The sequence below is a fragment of the Erythrolamprus reginae genome, chromosome 1 (assembly GCF_031021105.1).
Source record: "Erythrolamprus reginae isolate rEryReg1 chromosome 1, rEryReg1.hap1, whole genome shotgun sequence".
NCBI classification, from domain to species: Eukaryota; Metazoa; Chordata; class Lepidosauria; order Squamata; family Dipsadidae; genus Erythrolamprus; species Erythrolamprus reginae.
In genome coordinates this window covers 406,437,523-406,464,082 of record NC_091950.1, presented here as the reverse complement: position 1 = coordinate 406,464,082, position 26,560 = coordinate 406,437,523, and the positions used below count along the sequence as shown (strand labels likewise).

At 40.2% G+C, this 26,560-nt stretch overlaps 1 protein-coding gene across 1 annotated transcript in view; it reads right to left on the bottom strand.

Moving 5' to 3' along the window:
* Nucleotides 1-373: 373 nt before the first annotated feature.
* The window catches only part of NCF1 (neutrophil cytosolic factor 1), a 29,075-nt gene continuing 2,888 nt past the window's right edge, over nt 374-26,560 (bottom strand). The window contains exons 3-11 of the mRNA XM_070742516.1: nt 22,166-22,241; nt 18,945-19,110; nt 13,067-13,122; nt 11,817-11,939; nt 11,597-11,704; nt 9,980-10,097; nt 5,296-5,403; nt 3,287-3,429; nt 374-1,675 (exon numbers count right to left, since the gene is read on the bottom strand). Coding sequence (XP_070598617.1) covers nt 1,569-1,675; nt 3,287-3,429; nt 5,296-5,403; nt 9,980-10,097; nt 11,597-11,704; nt 11,817-11,939; nt 13,067-13,122; nt 18,945-19,110; nt 22,166-22,241 — 1,005 coding nt within the window. The 3' untranslated portion in view covers nt 374-1,568. The remainder of the gene's footprint in view (nt 1,676-3,286; nt 3,430-5,295; nt 5,404-9,979; nt 10,098-11,596; nt 11,705-11,816; nt 11,940-13,066; nt 13,123-18,944; nt 19,111-22,165; nt 22,242-26,560) is intronic.

The following is a 26,560-nucleotide window of genomic DNA, read 5'->3' as shown; positions in this document are numbered from 1 at the left end:
TCCAAATGTGGTCTCACCAGCGCTCTATATAAGGGAATCACAATCTCCCTCTTCCTGCTTGTTATACCTCTAGCTATGCAGCCAAGCATCCTACTTGCTTTTCCTACCGCCCGACCACTGCTCACCCATTTTGAGACTCAGAAATCACTACCCCTAAATACTTCTCTTCTGAAGTTTTTGCTAACACAGAACTGCCAATACAATACTCAGGTTGAGGATTCCTTTTCCCCAAGTGCATTATTTTACATTTGGAAACATTAAGCTGCAGTTTCCATTGCTTTGACCATTTATCTAGTAAAGCTAAATCATTTACCATATTACAGACCCCTCCAGGAATAAGTGGCATATAATAAAAATAACAGGAACAATGATAGAGTATACACACAAATTCTTTTTATTAGGAATTATTAGAAAACAATATCCTAAAAACATTAAATATCTTATACTACACATTGGGACAGTGCCAAGGATTATATATGCATCTGAGGGATCTGAGGGAAAGACACTCAGATACCTCTCGATAAGGAAATTATAAAAAAAACATGACTGTGCTGAGATGGACAGAATAATGATGGAGTTAAAATGGACAAAAGGACTCTGAATATCATAATATATGGATTAAATGGTATGAATGGATAAAGAAAAGAAAAGAGACAATGTGGGATGGGAACATAAGAATTGACAATAAGAAAAAGCAATGTTCAATGTATAAACTATATAAATATTAATAGTAATGTATACATAAATATTAATAGTACTGTATATTTAGTAATATTAAGATGTGAAAAATTTAAAAGCCAATAAAAACTATTATTAAAAAAAGAAAGCTTGAAAACTAATGAGTAGTTACGATCGGGCTTGATACATTGACACTTAAAGCTTGAAAATTTATGTAAAATGTGTAATTCCTTAGTATCAGTGTGCTAATATAAGGCAACTGGCAGCTGGAACAGAGTTCTTTTCAGGTGAGGAGTGGGGGTAGAATGTCTAAACTCTCAGCTCACAGGCTGGATGTATCATGCCCTGGCCATGGTTACACCCGGTTTAGCGAAGGGATGGCATCAGAGCATGTTAATATAAGGCAATTAGAACAGAGTTCTTTTCAGATGAGGAGGGAGGGTAGAACATCTAACTCCTTAGCATCAGAGTGTATTAATTAATACAATATTGTAGAAGTAATACTAATGATTTGATGGTCATTTCGAAAAATCCTTCTTAGCAAGCACCTAGAAGGAACATATGTGTCAAGTTTCAAGTCTGTAGACTTTACAGTTCCGGAGATTTCATGACGAGTGAGTGGCATTTGGTTTTTATATATACAGATTACTGTAGAGTCGTAATAGCCACATGCTATTATTTATGTTCTAAACACTTATCTCCTCTATAAGGTTGATCAAGCAAGCAGAAAAAGGATCATACTTTCTGAACACAAGAGCTGCAAAGAGATCACTAGACATCATTTGCAGTAACCCTTCCAAAAACAAAGATCCTCAGATGATTTGTGAATAACTCAAGTTCTTTTTAGTGACGGTAGCAAAGACGGAGCAATCATTTCCTCCATTTCTTCCTCACTGGATTTTTTTCTTTGTGCTCTCCGAACAACGAATCAGAATCAAATCTTTACTGGGTCTTGGAGGAATTGAAGGCTTGCGTTCCTCGTTCTCATTTGTTTCCTCTATATAAAATAAAATGGAGGGGAGGGGAAAACAGCCTTGAGATGACACAGCAAAAAATTTTACATCATTCCAAACTGACTTCCTGATTTGTGGTGGAGAGAAGCAAGATTTTATTTCTTTCTTTCAGATCTGACATATGTAATGGTGGAACCCTAAAGTCATTAGAGAATTAATATTCATAGGCTTAATTTGCCACAATATTAGAGAAGGCTAATAATTGTGCTGCCTATCATGTCAGGTCAAATATTCCATGCCAATAGTCCATATGAAGACATTTGTATCATTAAAAGACATTTGCATCCTAGTGACCAGTCAAGTCCCACAGAGTCAGCCTTCTCCAGGTCCCGTCAGCCAGACAATGCCGTCCGGCGGGGCCTAGGGGAAGAGCCTTCTCTGTGGTGGCCCTGACCCTATGGAACAAACTCCCGCCAGAGATCTGCACTGCCCCCCCACTCTCTCCGCCTTTCATAAGGTTTTAAAAACCCACCTCTGCCAACCGGCTTAGGGCCACTGAGTTTCCAATACCTAGCCCTGGCCAACGATTAAGTGTATGGTGCATGATGGGATGAATGTGATTGATTAATTTTAAGTATTGGGGTTTTAAGATTGTATTTTGAGCTAGATTTCTAACATGTTTCTGCACTACTTTTTTCCATAAGCCGCCCTGAGTCTCAGGAGAAGGGTGGCATAGAAATCAAATAAATAAATATAAATATAAATATAAATATAAATATAAATATAAATATAAATATAAATATAAATATAAATATAAATATAAATATAAATATAAATATAAATATAAATATAAATATAAATATAAATATAAATATAAATATAAATATAAATATAAATATAAATATAAATATAAATATAAATATAAATATAAAATATATAAATATTGTTAATATTAATATTAATATTAATAATATAAATAAGTAAGTAAGTGGAGAGGAAAGGATCTGCTTAGCCAGAGTTAAATGTTTGGGTTAGTGTTTGTAAAACTTGGCAATTTGAAGATTTGTGGTTTTCAAATCCCAGAATTCCCCAGTCGGGTGATTTTCACCCAATGTCTAGTATCATAGAATAGAATAGAATAGAATTTTTATTGGCCAAGTGTGATTGGACACACAAGGAATTTGTCTTGTGCATATGCTCTCAACGTACATAAAACAAAATATACATTTGTCAAGAACCATGTGGTACAACACTTAATGATTGTCATAGGGGTCAAATAAGCAATGAAGAAGCAATATTAATAAAAATCTTAGGATAAATTGTTTAAATTGGGCTGTCATATTAAAAAGAGGAAATAATCAAAACTCAATAGAAACCAAATTCACAAAGGCTTAGAGCAGCGTTTATTAACTTTGCCAATTTAAAGATGGTGGACTTCAATTCCCAGAATCCCCTAGCCAGCAAATCACCAACTGGGGCATTTTGGGAGTTGAAGTCTAGTCCCCAAGGTTCAAGTTCAAGGTTCAAGTTCTCAAGGTCAAAAAACTATGGCTTAGGTGGTCAGAGCAGGCCATTTTGTGCCTTATCACCTTTTTCACATTTAACCAAATTAGGGTTTTAGAAGGACATTTTTTCTCGAAGCTCCCCACACTTACCGATAATATTGGTTTTGCCCAGGAATTTGTTCTTCAGCTTCTTTCTGCTTTGCATGTATTTCACGCTGTTCCGCCTATATGTCTCCTGGCTTATCTGCTTACGACTTTGCTGGTGGATGCTCTTGATGTTGCTGATGCTAGACCTGCTCAGTCATCCAAAGGAAAAGAAAAACATCATCAATGAAACTATAAACACATGAATAACAATACTAGAATCTGCTAAGCCAGGTTTCTCCAATCTGGACTAAAATGATTATCAATTATTGCAATGCTATGCACACATATATTGCCAATGAAGCATTTCATTATTCTGAATTATTGAAAGCATAAAAATTATACCCTCTATGTATCTAGGAAAAATGTTACATGCTTATTCAGCTCTAGCTAAAAGGTCAAACCAACCATGATTGGATTAAGAACCTATGTGCTGAGTTAAGGCAACTCACTCCTTCTTGATTAGTTTAAGGAAATAATTGGCTCTATTGACTTTTGGCAATTGAAATCCTTCTCTTTCTTTAGTTAATTAAGATGGTCCCCTGTTTATTTAGCAGTCTTTGTATCCTGATAGGATTTGTCTGTATGCGATGTGTCACATATTAACTATTTACATTGTAACTAGGTTAAGTTAAGAATTAATGTTTTATATTTGTACACACAAGAAACTGGTTATAAAAGAATAAACTTGCAAGTCCAGAAGGAGACAGCATCATCCCAGAGAGAGAGAGAGCTTATCAACGGAAGTCCAGAGGTGGGATTTCTCAGCGAGGGGAGTCTCAGCGAAATCACAACATCACAAAAACACAGAAGTCGGGAGGTGGGGTTTCGAGGACTTCTGTGTTTTCGTGATGCTGTGATTTCCCTGAGACGCCCCTCACTGGGAAACCCCACCTCCGGACTTCTGTTGCCAACGAAGCGCCTGTTTTTGCGCTGCTGGGATTCCCCTGCAGCATCGCAAAAACACGGAAGTCCGGAGGTGGTATTTCCCATGGAGGGGAGCCTCAGGGGAATCCTAGCAGCGCAAAAACGTGCACTTCGCTGGCAACAGAAGTCAGGAGGTGGGGCATCACAGTGGATTGGGTTTGTAAGGTGAAAATAGTTTGGAAGAAGAGGCAAAAAAAATCTTAAACCCCGAGTTTGTATCTCAAAAAGTTTGTATCTCAAAAAGTTTGTATCTCAAAAAGTTTGTATCTCAAAAAGTTTGTATCTCAAAAAGTTTGTATCTCAAAAAGTTTGTATCTCAAAAAGTTTGCATCTCAAAAAGTTTGCATCTGAAAAAGTTTGTATCTCAAAAAGTTTGTATCTCAAAAAGTTTGTATCTCAAAAAGTTTGTATCTCAAAAAGTTTGTATCTCAAAAAGTTTGCATCTCAAAAAGTTTGCATCTGAAAAAGTTTGCATCTGAAAAAGTTTGCATCTGAAAAAGTTTGTATCTCAAAAAGTTTGTATCTCAAAAAGTTTGTATCTCAAAAAGTTTGTATGACGAGAGGTTTGTAAGACGAGGTATAACTGTATCTCTCTAGGCTGAGCAGAGCTTTCTCCTGTTGAGAAGCTCTCGCTCTCTCTCTTTGGGATGATGCTGGGATTCCCCTGCCGCATCACAAAAGCACAGAAGTCCAGAGGTGGGGTTTCCCATGGAGGGGAGCCTCAGGGGAATCCCAGCAGTGCAAAAATGGGTGCTTCGGCTGGAAAAGGGGTGAGTTATGGGAAACATTGTTGTGTCTTACGAACTTTTCAACTAACAAACCTCATCTCAGAACCAATTAAGTTCGTAAGACGAGGTATCACTGTATTTCCAACCTGGACAAAGCATTCTAGAAATCATGTCTCAGTGCCTGTGATTTCTACATCTCTACATGTCCCCACCAGAACCTGTGAAGTAAGCTGGGCTGACATCAGCCCAAAATCTCCCAGTGAGTTTCCATGGCTCTGGATGGACTTGAAGTTTGGTTTCATCAGTCTTAATTCAACACTTCAAAACGAACAAGCAAACTTCCCGAGAGCCCAACTGTACCTCCGAGGTGGTGCTGCTTTATTCCTCAGCTGGTTGTTCTCGGTCATGTTCTCCTCTCCTGCCTTCTGCAGATACATCGAAGGATAGTAGCCTGTGATCTCTTCCTTCCTAAATTTAAGAAGACCATTTTGTTGACACATAAAATTAAACAGCGATTAGCTTAAACTATGGTCACACTGCATAGCAAGATCCTCATAAGAAAGGTGAAGTCTATCTAACACAAATATACAAGTGTTCGGAAACTTCAGATTGTGCAGAATGCAGCTGCGAGAGCAATCATGGGCTTTCCCAAATATGCCCATGTTTCACCAACACTCCGCAGTCTGCATTGGTTGCCGATCAATTTCCGGTCACAATTTAAAGTGTTGGTTATGACCTATAAAGCCCTTCATGGCATCGGACCAGAATATCTCCGAGACCGCCTTCTGCCGCATGAATCCCAGTGACCGGTTAGGTCCCACAGAGTTGGCCTTCTCCGGGTCCCGTCGACTAAGCAATGTCGTTTGGCGGGACCCAGGAGAAGAGCCTTCTCTGTGGCGGCCCCGGACCTCTGGAACCAGCTCCCCCCAGATATCAGAGTTGCCCCCACCCTCCTTGCCTTTCGTAAGCTCCTTAAAACCCACCTCTGTCGTCAGGCATGGGGGAATTGAAATTTCCCTTCCCACTAGGCTTATAGAATTTATACATGGTATGCTTGTATGTATGAGTGGTTCTTTAAATTGGGGTTTTTTAAGATTATTTTTAATATTAGATTTGTTTACATTGTCTTTTTATACTGTTGTTAGCCGCCCCGAGTCTTCGGAGAGGGGCGGCATACAAATCTAATGAATGAATGAATGAATGAATGAATGAATGAATGAGTAAATAAATAAATAAATCTGGAAGCCAACAACCAAACTCAGAAAGTACCAAAGATCCACAGTTCAACCCCGAGCTACATATATTCTCCTCTATAATGCTGAATAGAATATGCTCATGCCCCAGAGGTATCTCCCCCACACTGATTAATTTAGCTCTGAACTTAATGCTATGTTGCAATACATAGACACCCATCAAATGGCTATCAGCTGAGACTTCCTCTTTTTGACACCTGCCACTTCTGAAGAGGTTTCTTGGATATGAAACTAATATCTTCAAAGAAAACCCAGTTGCCTATTGAAAAAGCACCTTTGGGACAACCATAACCTGGATGACTGAGAATTTCCATAGACACCTGTCACTTCAGTTTTGAGGGCCTCTTTGGGGCTCTTTGTGGGTATTTGTTCTGTGTTGACTGAGACTTGCCTTTTAAGCATCACACATTGAAAGTACAATAACATATGGACATTCGACAAATAGAGTTCTGTCTTCGTGTGTTGTCAAAGGAATGGAAATCAACCACTGGATCAGCAATTGCCCTGCAAAATTTCTATCAAGGGTTTTTCCCAGTCTACCTCAGAATTAACCTAGAATCACACATGTGCTTCTGAGTTATGACTAAAGACGAAAGACTACACTCACGAGATTTACCCTTAAACACTCCAACCACATTCACAGATGACTTCATGTACGAGAGAGAGGAAGAACTTGAAAAATGGGAATTGAAACCAAAGAGAAACCAAACTGGAGAAAATTGATGTTGACTGATTCATCGTTACAGACACGGAATTTTTAGATCCAGAAACAATTAGACAGGATTTAGGCGTGTGGAGATTTTCAATCAGGCCATGGTTATCCCAACCATAGTTCCCTCTAAGCTGAGCAGTGAGCAATCGCTCACTTAAAAATCATCATCAACTCAGAGTTTTCCAAACCTGCCCAGAAGCCGAGAGGGAAAGAGTGAGAGGGAAGGAGAGAGAGAGGAAGAGAGGAAGAGAGAGAAACAGATAGAAAAAAGAGAGGAAGGAAAAGAGAAAGAAAAAGAATGGGAGTAAGGAAGAGACAAAGAAAATCAAAATCTAGTTTGAAACTAGCTCAACTATTTAAGTGGCATTTTGATATTGATAGAGTTGCCCTACTATGAGCTCACTGTTATAGACACACAGTACAGTATTTTATTTTGAAATTCTCTGAGGCAAAATAGGGTGGGTTCTTTGTTTGTTTGTTTGTTTGTTTGTTTGTTTGTTTGTTTGTTTATTTTTGTGCTGCCCAGTCCCGAAGGAACTGCCGCTCAGACATTATACTTTTCCGCCCACCACCACCCCAAAAAAATTAGAGGGAACACTGATCCCAACGGTGCTTTTTCTGAAAGGGAACTGGACTTGGGGGTTTATTGTTGTTGTTGTTTGAAAATGTCTTGCTTCTCATCCAAGAAATTTCTTCACTTCTTCAGAAGTGAAATGTTTTCAAAGCGAAAAAAACAAGCTCAGTTGCCTACATCTCGCAATCAGACGAAGGCGTGCTTTTCTGTAACATGTAATTAAGCTACTAACTATGGCAACTCTGAACACTATCGAACAATGGAAATAACCAGAACGGAATTGCCTCAGCCATGTCTAACAGTTTTTATATACATGGCTGTCAGAGGCAGCAGCCAATCGGGACATGCCATTTTCGCATGCGAGCCACCCACCAATCAGGACAGTCCCAGGTATTGCCGGGACACAACAAACACCTTTGGGAATATTAGGCTGGATTTGCACAGCTTTAATCTGGGTAGCTGAAGACTCATTTTAGAGTGAACGCCAAGCTTTCGAATTGCCCAAAAATTGGATAAAAGGGACTGGATAACATAACATGAGGACCTGGATTGTGGGGGCAATAGCCTAGCTCTGTTAAAAAGTGCTATTGCTAACATGTTGTAAGCCGCCCTGAGTCTAAGGAGAAGGGCAGCATAGAAATCAAACAAACAAACGATCGATAGATAGATAGATAGATAGATAGATAGATAGATAGATAGATAGATAGATAGATAGATAAGATAGAAAGAAAGAAAGAAAGAAAGATAGATAGATAGATAGATAGATAGATAGATAGATAGATAGATAGATAGATAGATAGATAGATAGATTAGATAGATAGATAGATAGATAGATAGATAGATAGATAGATAGATAGATAGATAGATAGATAGATAGATAGATAGATAGATAAGATAGATAAGTAAATAAGTAAGTAAATAAGTAAATAAGTAAGTAAATAAATAAGTAAATAAATAAATAAATAAATAAATAAGTAAATAAATAAGTAAATAAATAAGTAAGTAAATAAATAAGTAAATACATAAATAAATAATAAACATCCTCTCAGATCATCAAAAAATGGAGGCCCAGTTGTCCTCCTCAACAAACAGTAAGTGGGGCTGCCTTTGTGCAACAGGAAAGCCAGCATTGATGAGTGCCGTTCCCACATCCAGCTGCAGGAGCCTTCAATGAGGTCTCCGCCAAAGAACTTCAGACTTCAGCAGAGGTGAGTTCCTACAGGCCAGAACTGTTAGTACAGAGGTCTTCGAACTCTGCAACTTTAAGACTTGTGGACTTCAACTTCCAGAATTCCATGCTGGCTGGAGAATTCTGGGAGTTGAAGTCCATAAGTCTTAAAGTCGCAGAGTTTGGGGACCCCTGCTTTAGTAGTTCAGTGATGACATCACAGTGCCAGTTCTATCAGTGTCTCCATGGCCGCTGCCCAGTGAAGGGCTCCCAGTCGCGAGCACTTCCAGTGTGCTCCCGGGGACCGGCCGGATGTGTGCATGGGTGTGTCTGGTGTGCCCGTGTGTGCCATCATGAGATTCGGCTTCTGCACATGTGTTGGAGTCTAAATCTTGCATGAGGATGCTCACATATGTGAGATTGTTCTGGGTTTTGTGACTTGCCAAAAAATGGCAAAATCTCACACGCACGAGCGTCCTCACGTGAGATTTCACTTCCTGCACATGTACAGAAGCTGAATCTCACACATGTGCATGTATCGGGGACATGGAGATGTGTGTGCATCTCCTTTTCCCCCAACCAGGATGGTGTAGCGGACCGTCCATGCAGCAGCCCATTACTGGTGCTGCCATCTTTCTTGCTGCGCATGGGCTGAAACTACTTTTTTATAGAAACATAGAAGTCTGACGGCAGAAAAAGACCTCATGGTCCATCTAGTCTGCCCTTATACTATTTTCTGTATTTTATCTTAGGATGGATATATGTTTATCCCAGGCATGTTTAAATTCAGTTACTGTGGATTTATCTACCACGTCTGCTGGAAGTTTGTTCCAAGGATCTACTACTGTTTCAGTAAAATAATATTTTCTCATGTTGCTTTTGATCTTTCCCCCAACTAACTTCAGATTATGTCCCCTTGTTCTTGTGTTCACTTTCCTATTAAAAACACTTCCCTCCTGGACCTTATTTAACTCTTTAATATATTTAAATGTTTCGATCATGTCCCCCCTTTTCCTTCTGTCCTCCAAACTATACAGATTGAGTTCATTAAGTCTTTCCTGATACGTTTTATGCTTAAGACCTTCCACCATTCTTGTAGCCCGTCTTTGGACCCATTCAATTTATGCTGTGGACACGTTTCTGCACAGCGCTACCCCGAGTGAGCCATCAGCAAAAGGATCCTGAACCCACCCCTGGACTCTGGCAACCAGATGCCCCAGTCAGAATTTTGAAATTTGTCTCAGTGCATTTGCAAGGGAACCGTTTCTGAGAAGTTTGAGGACCGAGGATCTGCATTGCTTACTTTTTGAAAAGTGTCATCAGGGCTGAAGCCTTACCTGACTACCCACCAACCATCAAGCAGTTTATGGATAACTTCTATGGTTTCTCCTTCCTTCAGGGAAATCTCGTCTTCCTGAGCAGCTGTGTAGCCTTTTCGTACAACGTGGAGCTCACCTTGGAAGAAGAGAGTTTATGTCAATGCCCCAAATAGCATCTGAGAAATAAATCAGATTCCAGTCCAATTCTCTCACATAAGTGTTAGTACAGGGTACATGATTGTTAGGGATTGCCATTGTAAACTGTACCAAACTTGTACTTAAAGAGTTAATGTGCACTTAAAGGGTTAACTTGTACTTGAAGAGTTAATATTCAAGGCTGTTTTGTCACTTCCTTATTGAAGCTATAAAAGCTCATTATTTTGCTCGGTCATTTCCTTTACTTTACAATGTGAGACGGGGGAGTTGTGTCCAAGCTTTGTGCTTGTATAAGCTTTGTGCTTTTATCTATATTGTATTTTAGCTTGGTGCTTTATCTATATTGTATTTTAGCTTGGTGCTTTATCTATATTGTATTTTAGCTTCGTGCTTGTTATCTATATTGTGTTTTGCTTTGTGCTAATCTTGTAATTGCTCAGTGCATATTATTATGTATTTGCTTTGTGCTGATTCTGGATTGTTTGTATTCTGTTTATATGTAAATAATACTTATTTAACTAAGTCTGTGTCTTGGCTTTATCACACATCCACGCTCTGTTAAAATTCTCTGCTTGGTATTGTCGAAGGTTTCATAGCCTAGCTAACCGAGACAAGCCAACAATAAGGTTCGATTTATTATCAGAGCCATGTTATTATTATTTATTAAATTTGTATGCCGCCCCTCTCCTTAGACTCGTTGGTCATAAGAACATAAGAACATAAGAAGAGTCATGCTGAATCAGGTCAAAGCCCATCGAGTCCAGCATTCTGTGCCACACAGTGGCCCACCTATTGCACAGTGGGCTCTTGAGTAGAAAGAGAGGGCAAAACCCTCCCTTTCCCTCGACCCCCAACAAATGGCACTCAAGGGAATCCTGCCTGCTTCAACCAACATAGAGGCAGCACTTGGACATCTGTTTCAATAACCTATTGGTCACGCTATTGCCATCCTAATACTAACTTCCTTCCAGTACCCCACCCAGGTTAAGGTTCATCTCACATCCCCACACCCACAAGTTCATCATGAGGACCAGTCTGAGTGCAGGGATTCCACCGACTTCCTCTTTTGTTCAGTTGATGCAGAACAAAAGATGACCTTGGACTCTAAGAAAGGAATTTGTTGTGGCTAGTAACTTCCCTCTCATCCAATTTCCCTAATACTGTGCTACTGTGGCAGGCCAAAGCCTCTAACTCCACATGACAGCTTTTGGCCTGACAGTTTATTTGATTGATTGATCAAGTTTATCAGCCCCCCCCCCATCTCACAAGAAGTGATTCTGAATTGAAACTGATATCAGGTGCCCCAAAACCTCAGTAAGACAAACAGGGGAGGATGTGCATGCCAGCCAACATGGCTATGCTGTGATACTTTGGGCATGCGTGCCATAGGTTTGCCATCATGGTCCTAGAGCTAAACCTGGGCCTTGCATGGCCTTTAGATTGACCACCACTTCAAATCCAACAATAAAATGTATTTACCTTCATAGTTGGGGTCCTGATCTTCAGCTTCATCTGGACTGTCCATTGGTTCTAGATAAGCAGCTGGTACCCAACCTCGTTTATTCTTTTGCTGACAAAACCACCATCCTGAAATTAATGATCAAAAAGAAGGGTGTTTGTTTGTTTGTTCCGCTGAGCAAAAGGCCGGAACCGACGCAAGATGGGGGGGAGGGGGAAATGTAGCCAGCTATTTTCTTACCACTCTCACTCTTCTCCACCACGTCTACTATATCGTCCACCGTCAGGGCCATCTCAGTGCTAGACTTCTTCTCGTAGTCAGAAATCACACGGTAGGTCTGTAGGATGATTGGGCCTGTGATGTCTACCGGAAAGGAGAAACTTTTGGAATTAGAAGCCTAGAGGAACCAGTTGGAGCCAACATTTAACAGAATAGGGTTAGCCAAGCGGTATTTATTATTCATTCATTCATACATACATACATACATACATACATACATACATAAATTTATTTTATTTTATTTTATTATTTTATTTTATTAATGTATTTTATTTTATTTTATATATTTTTTTTATTTTTTATTTTTTTTTTTTTTATTTTATTTTATATTTTATTTTATATTTTATTTTATTATTTTATTTTATTTTATTTATTTTATTTTATTTTATTTTATTTTATTATTTGTATTTATATGCCGCTCAGTCCAAAAAGGACTCAGAGAGGCAAACAATAATCATAAATACAACAACGATAAAAATATAGCAATAAAATCAATGATACCATTAAAAACAATAATATCCTACAAAAGCCTTTCATACTAGCAGTCAATCCTAGGCTTTTGTGATAAACTATGAATTCAGATTTCCTGAAAGTGATAATAAAATCCTGCAGAAAGGACAGCGTGGAGATAGGAATCCTCCATTGGAACAGTTGAAAGACTTATCTAATCTGGTATTCTGGTATTTACCTCACAGTGGACACCTGATGCCTTTGGGAACCCAGATTTGGTGCAGAAACATCCTAGCATGCTTTCATTCTCAACATAGAAACAACTAACTCAGGAACAAAGAATAGGATGGGATAGGATAGGATAGGATAGGATAGGATTGAATTGGATTGAATTGAATTGAATTCTTTATTGGCCAAATGTGATTGGACACAAAAGGAATTTGTCTTTGATGCATATGTTCTCAGTGTACATAAAAATATATATACCGTACATTTGTCAAGAATCATGAGATGCAACACTTAATGATTGTCATAGGGGTTAAATAAGCAATGAGGAAACAATTAATATTAATAAAAATCTTAAGGATACAAGCGACAAGTTACAGCCATACAGTCATAAGTGGGAGGAAATGGGTGATAGGAATGGTGAGAAAAAACGAGTAATAGTAATAGTAGTGCAGACTTAGTAAATAGTTTGACTAAATTTGACTAAATGGAAGAGGTGACACAAATGGATCCCTTTGACACTTCCTTTGACTTACCTGTTGCAATCTTCTTTGAATCTTTTGGCATCAGGAAAGTTTCTGGTTTCTTGGGGCTGCAGGTGATAAGGACAAGATTCGTTAATATCTCAAGCCTTACCAATTAGCCACCAATATAAATTATTATTATTATTATTGATTAGATTTGTATGCCGCCCCTCTCCGTAGACTAGGGGCAGCTTACAACAGTGATAAAAACAATATATAATGACAAATCTAATAGTTAGAATCTAAAATAACAATAATACATTTTAAAAGTCTAAAAAACAAGGAACCCCAATATATAAAAACATACAAACAGTCATATCATCCACAAAAACTACATGGGCGAGGGGGAGATGTCTCAGTTCCCCCACGCTTGATGACAGAGGTGGGTTTTAAGGAGTTTACAAAAGGCAAGGAGGGTGGGGGCAGTTCTAATCTCCGGGGGGAGCTGGTTCCAGAGGGTTGGAGAAGGCTCTTCCCCTGGGTCCCGCCAGACAACATTTTTTGTTGTCTGGCAGGACCCAGAGAAGACCAACTCTGTGGGACCTAACTTACTTACTTACTTACTTACTTACTTACTTACTTACTTACTCATTCAATTTTTATGCCGCCCTTCTCCTTAGACTCAGGGCGGCTTACAACATGTTAGCAATAGTACTTTTTAAAATAGAGTCAGCCTATTGCCCCCACAATCCGGGTCCTCATTTTAGCCACCTCAGAAGGATGGAAGGCTGAGTCAACCTTGAGCCGGTGATGAGATTTGAACCGCTGACTTACAGATCTACAGTCAGCTTCAGTGGCCTGCAGTACAGCACTCTACCTGCTGCGCCACCCCGGCTCAAATTTCTGTGAAGAAGCAACACTGATGGACAATCAATTTCATTTTGTTGTCTCCACGTTCAACTTGGTACAGAACCAAGTATTCAATGAGAATTCATTCATTCAGATCTAGGGTGTGTTCTTTGAGTGTTCCCTTTATTTTTTTGAGCAGTGTATTTGGAGAGGAATCTGGAGATGCGAAGGCAATTCAGCTTCCTGCGTATGATTTTGCTGATTATTGGCGAGGACACTCTCACGCATGAGATTTCATCAATTTTGGGCATTTTTTTGCTTCCTGCGCATGCGCAGAAGCCAAATCCTGCACTGATACACATGCCCGCCCGCTGATCGTGTGCAGCTCCATTTTTCCTTTAAAAAAAAAAAAAATTAATACATACAAGACATTACAGTGACAAACTAAACATGAAAAAACATATAACAAACATTTGGGAAATTACTTTCCCAGCTCATTTTGTGTTTTCAATCGAAGAGTTTTTCATCGTTTTTTGTTCGTGGTTATATTAACGTATTGCTTTGCATTCTTGCCCTTGTAAGTATTTGTCATTAAATGTTATTTATTTTTGTTCTTTCCTCTAGCCAATCACAGAAATTTCCCCATATCCTGTAGTATTTTGAATCTTCTTTCCCTTCTAGCTTTTTGGACAACATGTCCATCTCTGCGCAATCCATCACCTTTTTAATTATCATCCCTTCTTCCGGTATTTTATCAGATTTCCATTGTTGCGCATATACTATCCTTGCAGCTCTCAGGATATGGATAATCAAATATCTTCTTTTTTTTTTTTCTTATTGAAAATACCCACAGCACCATTTTTCCAACAGGGACTGCGCACCTGACTGTATCGGCTGCAGCCCACTACTGCCTTCAACCCTCCACAAGAGCTCTGGTGCAGCTAATCAAACTAATAAAAGCATATTCATCTACAGCAATGTTTCCCAACCTTGGCAAGTTGAAGATATCTGGACTTCAACTCCCAGAATTCCCCAGCCAGCATTCGCTGGCTGGGGAATTCTGGGAGTTGAAGTCCAAATGTCTTCAACTTGCCAAGGTTGGGAAACACTGATCTACAGGACCTGGAAAGGAATGAGGTAAGGGTGAAATGCTACCGGTTCGGTCCAATTCAGGCATACCAGTAACGGTAGCCACCAGTGGTTTGCAGAACCGGTAGCGGCGATAGCACAAGGCTCTGCCCAACCACCCAGACATCGCCATTTTCTTTTTTTTTAACCCTCTGTGCATGCACAAAGTGTTTTGTGGTGTGCAGAGCATGAAAAAGCATGCACATGAGCAGAGCAAGGGGGATAAAGCGTGCAAGCACTTCCAAACCATTAGGGAAGATAAGTAGATTTCACCACCGGAATGAAGCAATACATTTGCAGAAATAATTTGCCCACCAGCTCTGCAGAGCTACACTCTTGCATCACACACAGACCAAAAGAAGGGGGGGGGAAAGTGGGTGGATTTTTGTTGTTGTTTCATTTTTCTAATTCCGGCTTTCACCGCAGGACTTCCCAAAATAAATGTCCTCGGACTCTGAGATTGCAAATCCCTGGGCCATTTCATGTGGCACTTAACCACCATTAAGGGTTAGTCAGTGGTGCTCAACCTTTCTGATGCCGCAACCCCTTAATACACTTCGCCATGTTGTGGTGACCCCCAACCTTAAGTCTAGCACCAATTCTCCCAACAGAGCTTTAAGCTGATTGGCAGGAAGGTCAGAGGGACACTCCCACTCTAAATGCCTGATTGGTCAGATTGTAAAAATATGTCCCAAGATGCCAGTATAGAAGCTTTAGTTCCTAACACTGTGGGAAATTTGTCTTTTCCCATGATCTTAGGCAACCCCTGTGAAATGGTCATTCAACCCTCAAAGGGGTCCCAAGCCCCAGATTGAGAACCACTGGGTTAGCTGGGTTAGCTTCCCCCTGAGATTAGAACTGCCCCCACCCTCCTTGCCTTTCATAAACTCCTTAAAAACCACCTTTGACTTCAGGCATGGGGGAACTGAGACCTCTCCCCCGGGCCTATACAATTCATGTACAGTATGTTTGTGTGTATGTCTGCTTTAATAACGGTTTTTTAAAATGTTTTTAAATTATTAGATTTGTCTTGAATTGTTTTATTGTTGTTGTGAGCCGCCCCGAGTCTACTGAGAGGGGCGGCATACAAGTCTAATAGATAGATAGATAGATAGATAGATAGATAGATAGATAGATAGATAGATAGATAGATAGATAGATAGATAGAGAGATAGAGAGATAGAGAGATAGATAGATAGATGATAGATGATAGATAGATAGATAGATAGATAGATAGATAGATAGATAGATAGATAGATAGATGATAGATGATAGATAGATAGATAGATAGATAGATAGATAGATAGATAGATAGATAGATAGATAGATGATAGATAGAGAGAGAGAGAGAGAGAGATAGGATAGATAGATAGATAGATAGATAGATGATAGATGATAGATAGATAGATAGATAGATAGATGATAGATGATAGATAGATAGATAGATAGATAGATAGATAGATAGATAGATAGATAGATGATAGATAGATAGAGAGAGAGAGATAGGATAGATAGATGGATAGATAGATAGATGGATGGATGGATGGATGGATGGATGGATGGATGGATGGATGGATGGAGGGAGGGAGGGAGGGACGGACGGACGGACGGACAGACAGACAGACAGACAGACAGATAGATAGATAGATAGATGATAGATATAAAATAAAACTATATGAGCAAGACTTTGAATACAGCCACCCTCTAGCTCCAATTGTATTTCTGGCAATGAATAACTTTTAGGAAATTCCCTTCCTTGATATCCTCCTTATCTCCTCTGGTACTTTCCTATTTAAATCTGCAGAGGTTGTTGTATTGTTCCAGAAAAACCCGTTGTTAAAACACACAGGGAAAATATCAATGCCAATGATGTCAATGCCAGGCTCAAGATAAAAAAGAAACCATTCCCTGTTGCAGTTCTTCTACTTTCCATTTAAATCTATACCTGCGGTCATGCATTGTGTGGTTTTGTCTGACTTGGGCTTAGAATTTGCATGAATTTCAGCCGTTTCATTTGGCATATATTTTGCATATACACAGGACATCTAGGGCAAAGCCATGATTGTAAGCCACTGAGTGGCTTACCATATTTATCAAGCAATTTTATTTATTATTTGAATTTTTGGCTGCCCTTCTCTGTAGACTCAGGGCAGCTTACGAAACAAGAATAAATACAATGGAACATGAAGAAATCTAAAAGTTTAAAACCGGTAAAATCTAATCTAAAAAATCCCAGTTTATAAAAAGCAATCATCCACATTTATTCACATACAATCATACATGCCAGTACTCAACGACCCCAAACCTGCCGGCAAAGGTGAATTTTAAAACCTTACGAAAGGCCGGAAGGGTGGGGATGGTACAAATCTCTGGAGGGAGCTGGTTCCAAAGGGCCGGAGTTGCCACAGAGAAGGCTCTACCCCTAGGTCCCGCCAAGTGGCATTGCCTAGCTGCCAGGACCTGGAGAAGGCCAACTTCATGGACCTAGGATTCATGAGGAAGGAGACGGTCCCATAAATAATCTGGTCCTAAGCTATGTAGGGCTTTATAGGTCATGACCAACACTTCAAATTGTGTTTGGAGACCAATTGGTAGCCAATGCAGCTCGCAGAATGGTGTAGAGATATGGGTATACCTTGAAAGGCCCATAATTTATTTATTTATTATTTATTTATTTATTGGATTTGTATGCTGCCCCTCTCCGTAGACTCAGGGCGGCTAACAACAGTAATAAAAACAGCATATAACAATCCAATATTAAAACATTTAAAAACCCTTATTATAAAACCAAACATACATACAGACATACCATGCATAAAATTGTAAAGGCTTAGGGGGAAAGAGTATCTCAGTTCCCCCATGCCTCACGGCAGAGGTGGGTTTTAAGAAGCTTACGAAAGACAAGGAGGGTGGGGGCAATTCTAATCTCTGGGGAGAGTTGGTTCCAGGGGGCCGGGGCCGCCACAGAGAAGGCTCTTCCCCTGGGTCCCGCCAAGTGACATTGTTTAGTTGACGGGACCCGGAGAAGACCCACTCTGTGGGACCTAACTGGTCGCTGGGATTTGTGTGGCAGAAGGCAGTCCCTGAGACAATCTGGTCTGGTGCCATGAAGGGCTTTATAGTTCATAACCAACACTTTGAATTGTGACCGGAAACTGATCGGCAACCAAAGCAGACTGCGGAGTGTTGGTGTTACATGGGCATATTTGGGAAAGCCCATGATTGCTCTCACAGCTGCATTCTGCACGACCTGAAGTTTCCGAACACTTTTCAAAGGTAGCCCCATGTAGAGAGCATCACAGTAGTCGAGCCTCGAGGTGATGAGGGCATGAGTGACTGTGAGCAGTGACCCCCGGTCCAAATAGGGCCGCAACTAGTGCACCAGGCGAACCTGGGCAAATGCCCCCCTCGCCACAGCCGAAATATAATGGCTCGCACGCCTGCATTTTTGCACCAACTGCAGTCTCCAAATGTTCTTTTAAAGGTAGCCCCATGTAGAGGGCATTGCAGCAATCGAACCTTGAGGTGATGAAGGCATCAGTGGCTGTGAGAAGAGACTCCCTGTCCAAATAGGGCTGCAACTGGTGCACCAGGCGAATTCTGATCGATTCTATAAGCATTGGTTGCAGAAAACACGGATGGTCCCAATCAGGGGTGGGTTCTACTTACTTTCCCTACCGGTTCGCATTGCGTTGGAAATGCTCACATCGCTTGCTTGCGCGCCTACATCACATCAGGCAAATAACCCTCTGGGCATGCGCACAAGCCTCTATGCATGTACAGAGGGTTGTTTGCCAGATGTTTTCGAGGAGCAGTGACCGAAGGACCCATTTGGGAGTGTGGCCAGCCACCCATTACTGCCAGTTTGGTGAGCGGGGGCAATTTTCCATCACCGGTTCGGGCGAACCATCCAAATCAGCAGCAACCCATCACTGTCCCAATTTGCACCTTCTGGAATCTGGCCAATACTCACTGGTTTGCAGTAGAAGGGTTCAAATCATCCGGTCTGACTTTAAAGAAGTTTAAGATGTGCACACAACGGGAGATCTTGCGCGGCAGATTGATCAAGGCTGAGAAGTACTCGGACAGAGTATTTTGCCGGTTTTCAGTGGCACGTTGGCTATCAAACCACCCTGGAGCTAGAGAGAGAAAGGAAGAAAATACATCTTATCTCTCAGGTGAAACATAGAAACATAGAAGACTGACGGCAGAAAAAGACCTCATGGTCCATCTAGTCTGCCCTTATACTATTTCCTGTATTTTATCTTACAATGGATATATGTTTATCCCAGGCATGTTTAAATTCAGTTACTGTGGATTTACCAACCACGTCTGCTGGAAGTTTATTCCAAGGATCTACTACTCTTTCAGTAAAATAATATTTTCTCGTGTTGCTTTTGATCTTTCCCCCAACTAACCTCAGATTGTGTCCCCTTGTTCTTGTGTTCCCTTTCCTATGAAAAACACTTCCCTCCTGAACCTTATTTTACCCTTTAACATATTTAAATGTTTCGATCATGTCCCCCCTTTCTCTTCTGTCCTCCAGACTATACAGATTGAGTTCATTAAGTCTTTCCTGATACGTTTTATGCTTAAGACCTTCCACCATTCTTGTAGCCCGTCTTTGGACCCGTTCAATTTTGTCAATATCTTTTTGTAGGTGAGGTCTCCAGAACTGAACACGGTATTCCAAATGTGGTCTCACCAGCGCTCTACATAAGGGGATCACAATCTCCCTCTTCCTGCTTGTTATACCTCTAGCTATGCAGCCAAGCATCCTACTTGCTTTTCCTACTGCCCGACCACACTGCTCACCCATTTTGAGACTGTCATTTGGTTTATTTTCCATCTCTGAATTTAACATCTCTTGTTTTGGTTTACTTGGCCCACAATAAGTTTAACCGGAAGGACAGGATATCAACTCTTTTCAAAGGATAAAATAAAGCCAATTTTGTCAATACTGTATCTTTTTGTAAGTGAGATCTCCAGAACTGAACACAGTACTCCAAATGTGGTCTCACCAGCGCTCTATATAAGGGGATCACAATCTCCCTCTTCCTGCTTGTTCTTCACCCATCAGTTCTAGGACACCAAAATCTAAACTGGTGTACTTTCCCAAAATCCAAGACAGAGATTTTGCTTCGCATTCTCAAATCTTGGACTTTTCTACCTCTTTGTGTATTTTGAGCTTCCAGCAAGGATGGGAAGGAAATTAAAGGAAAGAGGCTCAGCTAAACCCTGCAAGGAATGGGTCACCTATAGAAATGCCATAACCACAATCTACAATGCAGATTATGAGTTGAGTGAAATAGAAGAGCTTTGAGGACATTTGTCAGACCTGCCCTGACTTGGTCTTTTAGTTAAGAAAGATCCTTAACTCCGTTTGTAGAGAAAGATATACTTTTACTTAAAAGCCTAGTACAGTGGTGGCTAACCAGTGGCACATGGAGTCATATCTGAGGGCATGCAAGGCGTTGCTCTATCTGTCTGTCTGTCTATCTATCTATCTATCTATCTATCTATCTATCTATCTATCTATCTATCCATCCATCCATCCTTCTATCTATCTAACATTTGTTTGTTTGGTTGGTTGGTTGGTTGGTTGATTGGTTGATTGATTGATTTTCATGCTGCCCTTCTCCTTAGACTCAGGGCGGCTTACAACATGTTAGCAATAGCGCTTTTTAACAGAGCCAGCATATTGCCCCCACAATCCGGGTCCTCATTTTACCCACCTCGGAAGGATGGAAGGCTGAGTCAACCTTGAGCCAGTGATGAAATTTGAACCGCTGAGCTACAGATCTACAGCCAGCTTCAGTGGCCTGCGGTACAGCACTCTACCTGCTGCGCCACCCTGGTTCTATATATCAGATCCAGCACACATGCGCCCACTGGCCAGCTGATTTTTGGCCGTTTCCAGAACTATTTTTCGCCATCCCCAGGATTCAGAAAAGCTTCCTGAAGCCTGGGGATGGCAAAAAATGGTCCAACGCGCAAACGTCCAGTTGGCTCATCAGGCCATTTTTTGCCATCCTCAGGCTTTAAGGAGGCTTTCCTGAATCCTGGAACAACGGAAAACAGTCCAATGGGCCTACCAGAAGTCTGGAGGCCTCAGTGAGTGGGATTGTCTGCATGCGCAGGAGGGAGGGAATTGTATTATGGGTGTGGGCACACATGCACATGCTGTTGCATATGCATGCACTCTTTTGGCACCCGAACCAAAAAAGGTTTTGAAAGTGGTTATGCATTTTGCTCCCAGGGTAATAACGATGGGAACTTGTCTCTAAGAGGCAGGCTTCTTCCCATCAATTTCATCAGTTTCATTTCCCCCATAAGCATTCATCAGTTTCACTTTCCTGCCTGGTTGCCTGCCCCCCTCCCAGTTCAGGGCAGCCTGAGAGCTACCCTGTTTCCCAGAAAATAAGTCACCCCCCGAAAATAAGACATAGGAGAGGTTTTGTAGAATTGCCTAATATAAGGCATCCCCCGAAAGTAAGACTTGGGAGACGTTTCATTTTGCAGCATTCCTGAACAGAACATATATAACACTGCTGTCCATAAATTGCATCCCAAAATGCTGCATCAATCAGATTTAAGACACATCCAACTCAGTAGTAATATATAATGGTACGATAGCAGTAAGAAATTCTTGATAGGATTCACAGTTTGTCTGGTTATGCTGGTTTGTGATGACCACTACTGTACAGTATATAATAAATGTTCCTTTTTTGTTGTTCAGCAATAAATTCTTCTTCATTGAAAAAAATAAGACATCCCCTGAAAATAAGACGTAGCACGTCTTTGGGAGCAAAAATTAACATAAGACACTGTCTTATTTTCGGGGAAACAGGGTAGCGAATGCAAAATTCCAGCATATGATTGCAGACTGACAACATACCTAAGTTCCCTGGGAAATAAGTGCAACTTGTTTGGCTTGGACTTAGCCTGGAATATGAATTCCAACTCTGGCTTTTATGAATGTTTATGGTATAGGAAGTTGTGTGAACCCAACCAAATGTGGTTAATCAGAAAACCACAATTAAGTAATAGCTTAGAATAATAGTTGAAAGCAAGTCTCAATCAATGCTCTAAGACAGAACTTCCCAATAGTTCATTCCTGCCAGAAGAGGCGAGAGAGCAGGTGGAACTAACCCATGTCAACTTATGCAGTTTCGTCACAGTTAGGTTACTTACCTCCCAAGTGAGGGATTATCCTGCTCTCTGTGTTAATTTCCCCAGATTCAATCGGAAACATTTCCTTCAAAGCTTTCTAGCAAGAGAAAAAAAACAAAAGATCAGCTTCAGAATCTAACTGAAAGTCGAGTTCAATTCACCATTAAGTTCTTTATCTAATAGAACTGAAGAAATGCCTTTTCCTCCATCACTGCTTTGAGAGTTGGGGCATCGACTAAACAATGTCGTCTGGCGGGTCCCAGGGGGAGAGCCTTCTCTGTGGCGGCCCTGATCCTCTGGAACAAGCTCCCCCCTGAGATTAGAATTGTCCCCACCCTCCTTGCCTTTCATAAACTCCTTAAAACCCACCTCTGCCGTCAGGCATGGGGAAACTGAAATAACTTCCCCAGGCCTATATTGTTTATGTATGGTGTGTTGTGTGCATGTTTTTAAATTATGGGTTTTTAGTTTAAATTATTAGATTTGTATTACATTGTTTTGCCACTATTGTTGTGAGCTGCCCTGAGTCTACGGAGAGGGGCAGCATACAAAATTTAATTAATAATAATAATAATAATAATAATAATAATACAGTGTTCCCTCGATTTTCGCGGGTTCAAACTTCGCGGATAGCCTATACCACGGTTTTTCAAAAAATATTAATTAAAAAATACTTTGCTGTTTTTTTCCCTATACCATGGTTTTTTCCGCCCAATGACGTCATACATCATCGCCAAACTTTCGTCCGCCTTTAATAAATATTTTTTTAATAAACTTTAATAAATAAACATGGTGAATAATAATCTAAATGGTTGCTAAGGGAATGAGAAATCGCAGTTATGGGGTTTAAAGTGTTAAGGGAAGGTTTGTGATACTGTTCATAGCCAAAAATAGTGTATTTACTTCCGCATTTCTACTTTGCGGAAATTCGACTTTCGCGGGCGGTCTCGGAACGCATCCCCCGCGAAAATCGAGGGAACACTGTACCACGGTTTTTCCCGCCCGATGACGTCATACATCATCGCTAAACTAATAATTTTTGCAAATAAATAACAAAAATAATTATTATTGTTAATAAATAATTATGTTTACAAATATCAGGATCACTAAGTGTCTTATTCAGTGGTGAGTACCAGTAATAATGGTTAGTAAATGGTTGTTAAGGGAGTGGGAAATGGTAATTTAGGGGTTTAAAGTGTTAAGGGAGGGCTTGTGATACTGTCCATAGCCAAAAATGGTGTATTTACTTCCGCATCTCTACTTTGCGGAAATTCGACTTTCGCGGGCGGTCTCAGAAAGCATCCCCCGCAAAAATCGAGGGAACACTGTAATAATAATAATGATGATGATGATGATGATGATGAAAGGGGATGAACCAGGCTGGGTTCTCACAACCCCAAAATTTCAGGCAAATGAACTACAGCTGCCATGTTCTCAAATGTACCCTGTCCAAAGTATATAAAAGAGATCAATATTATTTACTTGAAAAGCTCTGTAACAACAAAGATCACTGTATTTTTTTAAAAAAAATAACTGCCTGTACATGTCTGGGGAATCCCTGTCTCTTTTCCCACAATCTAACCTCTGGTTCTAAGAATATCTTAAGAAAAATAGCGGCTCTCACAACATGGAGAAACTGCACATACACATTTAATTTAGTCTAGACTAGCATTGTGGGAAGTGTTGTGTCAAATATATATTTTATTCTTTATACTGTCTTAATTTTTGCTCGACCATTAACAGACTGAGAATCATCATATCCACCAGACAGCTGATAGTCAAGCTGAAAGGAAGTCAAGTAAAAATAGTAAACCAGGGAAAATCTTTTACTCAAACTTCCTTAAAGTTTGTTTTAAATTGTTGTTCACTGCCCAGAGTCCAGAAGGAGTTGGGCGGCTTATAAATTGTTGTGATTAGCTCTGCCCCAGCTCCTGCCCCAAGGACTGTGGATGTGGGGGAGACATCCACATGCCGCAGGCCTGTTTTGCTCCCGGTGGAATCTGCTGATGAAGGCTACTCTGATCAAGAAGACATGAGTGACAGGGAGGGGGAGAGTGTGGCAGACAGCTCAGAAGGAGATCAACTATCTAGCTCCTCCTTGGATTCGGAAGAAGAGTTAATGATACAGCCACGCATGCGGAGAGCGATGCATAGGCAACAGCAACTGAGAGATACTGAAAGAGTAGTAGATCCTTGGAACAAACTTCCAGCAGACGTGGTAGATAAATCCACAGTAACTGAATTTAAACATGCCTGGGATAAACATATATCCATCCTAAGATAAAATACAGAAAATAGTATAAGGGCAGACTCGATGGGCCATGAGGTCTTTTTCTGCCGTCAGACTTCTATGTTTCTATGTTTCTATTATTATAAAAGAAAATGAGGCCACCTGTGGTTGGGTGGGGCTGTGGTAATTAGTGAGGCTGCTATAAATAGCAGCCTGTGGGTTTGGCCATTGTGGAGGATTATCTGATCGTTGTGTTTCGTGCCTGTCTTGCTGACTTCGACCTTGGTGTGTTGCTTTTTCCCCATTTTGAAACTAAACCAGAGCAAAGTGTGTTTCACTTCGTGAAAGAAGAAGGACTGTGAATTGCCTCACAGCTGCAAGCTAAGTATCTAAGAACTAATAAGGGACTTGTACAAATCACCAGTTTGTTTGGAAATGAGTGCTCTTTGCTATACAAAAAGAGTGCTTAGTTTATTTGAATTTTCGTTATAAAGAATATTGTTTTTAATTTTCAAACGTGTGTGTGTCTGAAATTTGTACCTGTGAATTTTTGGGAGGATTCTACCAGAGAGCCCAACAGAACATAAATCAAATGAATCAATAAAACAAACAACAAACAAATAAATAAAACCTCTCCCACCCCACAAATTACCCAGACCTAATCTGCATATCAAAGGATAAGGTCTGAAAGTACAAATACTTGATTAAATCAGTCTCCCAGAGGATCTGCATGTTCACAAGAATAAATATCATAGATGGCACGTAACGTACCCACACATACCTCTCAAGTGTGACCCTAGAATCAGCACATATGCATTTCTAAACCTAAGACAAGCTCACCTATAAAACAATCTTGCAGTATCTCATTTCTCTGCAGCTACCCCCAAAGCAAACTCCTTTGCTTTGGGGAATAAATATTTCTCCTTTCCTCACAGCTGTCTGGATTTTATTTTTATTTATTCCTATACAACCCTGGCTCTAGTTCAGTGGTTCTCAACCTTTTTAATGCCGCAACCCTTTAATACAGTTCCTCATGTTGTGGTGACCCCCAACCATAAGTCTAGCGCCAATTCTCCCAACAGAGCTTTCAGTTGATTGGCAGGAAAGTCAGAAAGACACCCCCACTGTAAACGCCTGATTGGTTGGATTGTAAAAATATGTTCCAAGGGGCCAGAATAGAAGCTTTAGTTCTTAACAGCATGGGAAATTTGTCTTTTCCCATGGTCTTAAGAGACCCCTGTGAAATGGTCATTCGACCCCCAAAGGGGTCCCAACCCCTAGGTTGAGAACCACTGCTCTAGCTGGAGTCCCTGTCATTCTTCCAACAGCATTTTGTACCAAAGCTCTTGAATTTATCTTCCTTTCCTAGGAAAAGGAACCAGAATCAATCATAGGAAAAGAGGAGGAGTTGAAACTTACAGAATTTCAAAGTCTTTCAAAAATGCACGTACACACTAAAAACAAAAAAACCCTCAAACCCAGCCTACATAAAAAAGACAGTAGTAACCAATGACTTCTTTGTGGGTTTCCTCTACTTTCACAACACGGGAAAGCTTCATGATTTCATAATTCTGTCCAAATCGGAGGGTGTAAAAATTCCTACCAGCTATATTTTTACTTTATTTTTTAGAATATAATTCTTTATTGGCCAAGTGTGTTTGGACACGCAAGGAATTGGTCATTGGTGCATATGCTCTCAGTGTATATAAAATAAAAGATACATTGGTCAAGAATCACGAGGTACAACACTTACTGATTGTCATAAGGTACAAATAAGCAATCAGGAAACAATCAATATTAATATTATTCGTAAGGATACAAGTAATAAGTTACAGTTTATTTATTTGTTTGTTTGTTTATTTGTTTATTTGTTTATTTATTTGTTTTGTCCAAAACACAATGAGGGTTTTAGTGGGTATATATCTATATACACATAGTAAAATACATGATGAAGGTTATAGAGGGGATACTCATAGTAAAATATATCTAAGAAAGAATAGAAAAAAAGGTATAGTAATAGAATATATCAATGAAAGAATAGAAAAAGAGATATAGGAATAGAAGAAAGGTATAGGAGATATAGGAGAGCAATAGGACAGGGGACGGAAGGCACTCTAGTGCACTTGTACTCGCCCCTTACTGACCTCTTAGGAATCTGGATAGGTCAACCGTAGATAATACATACA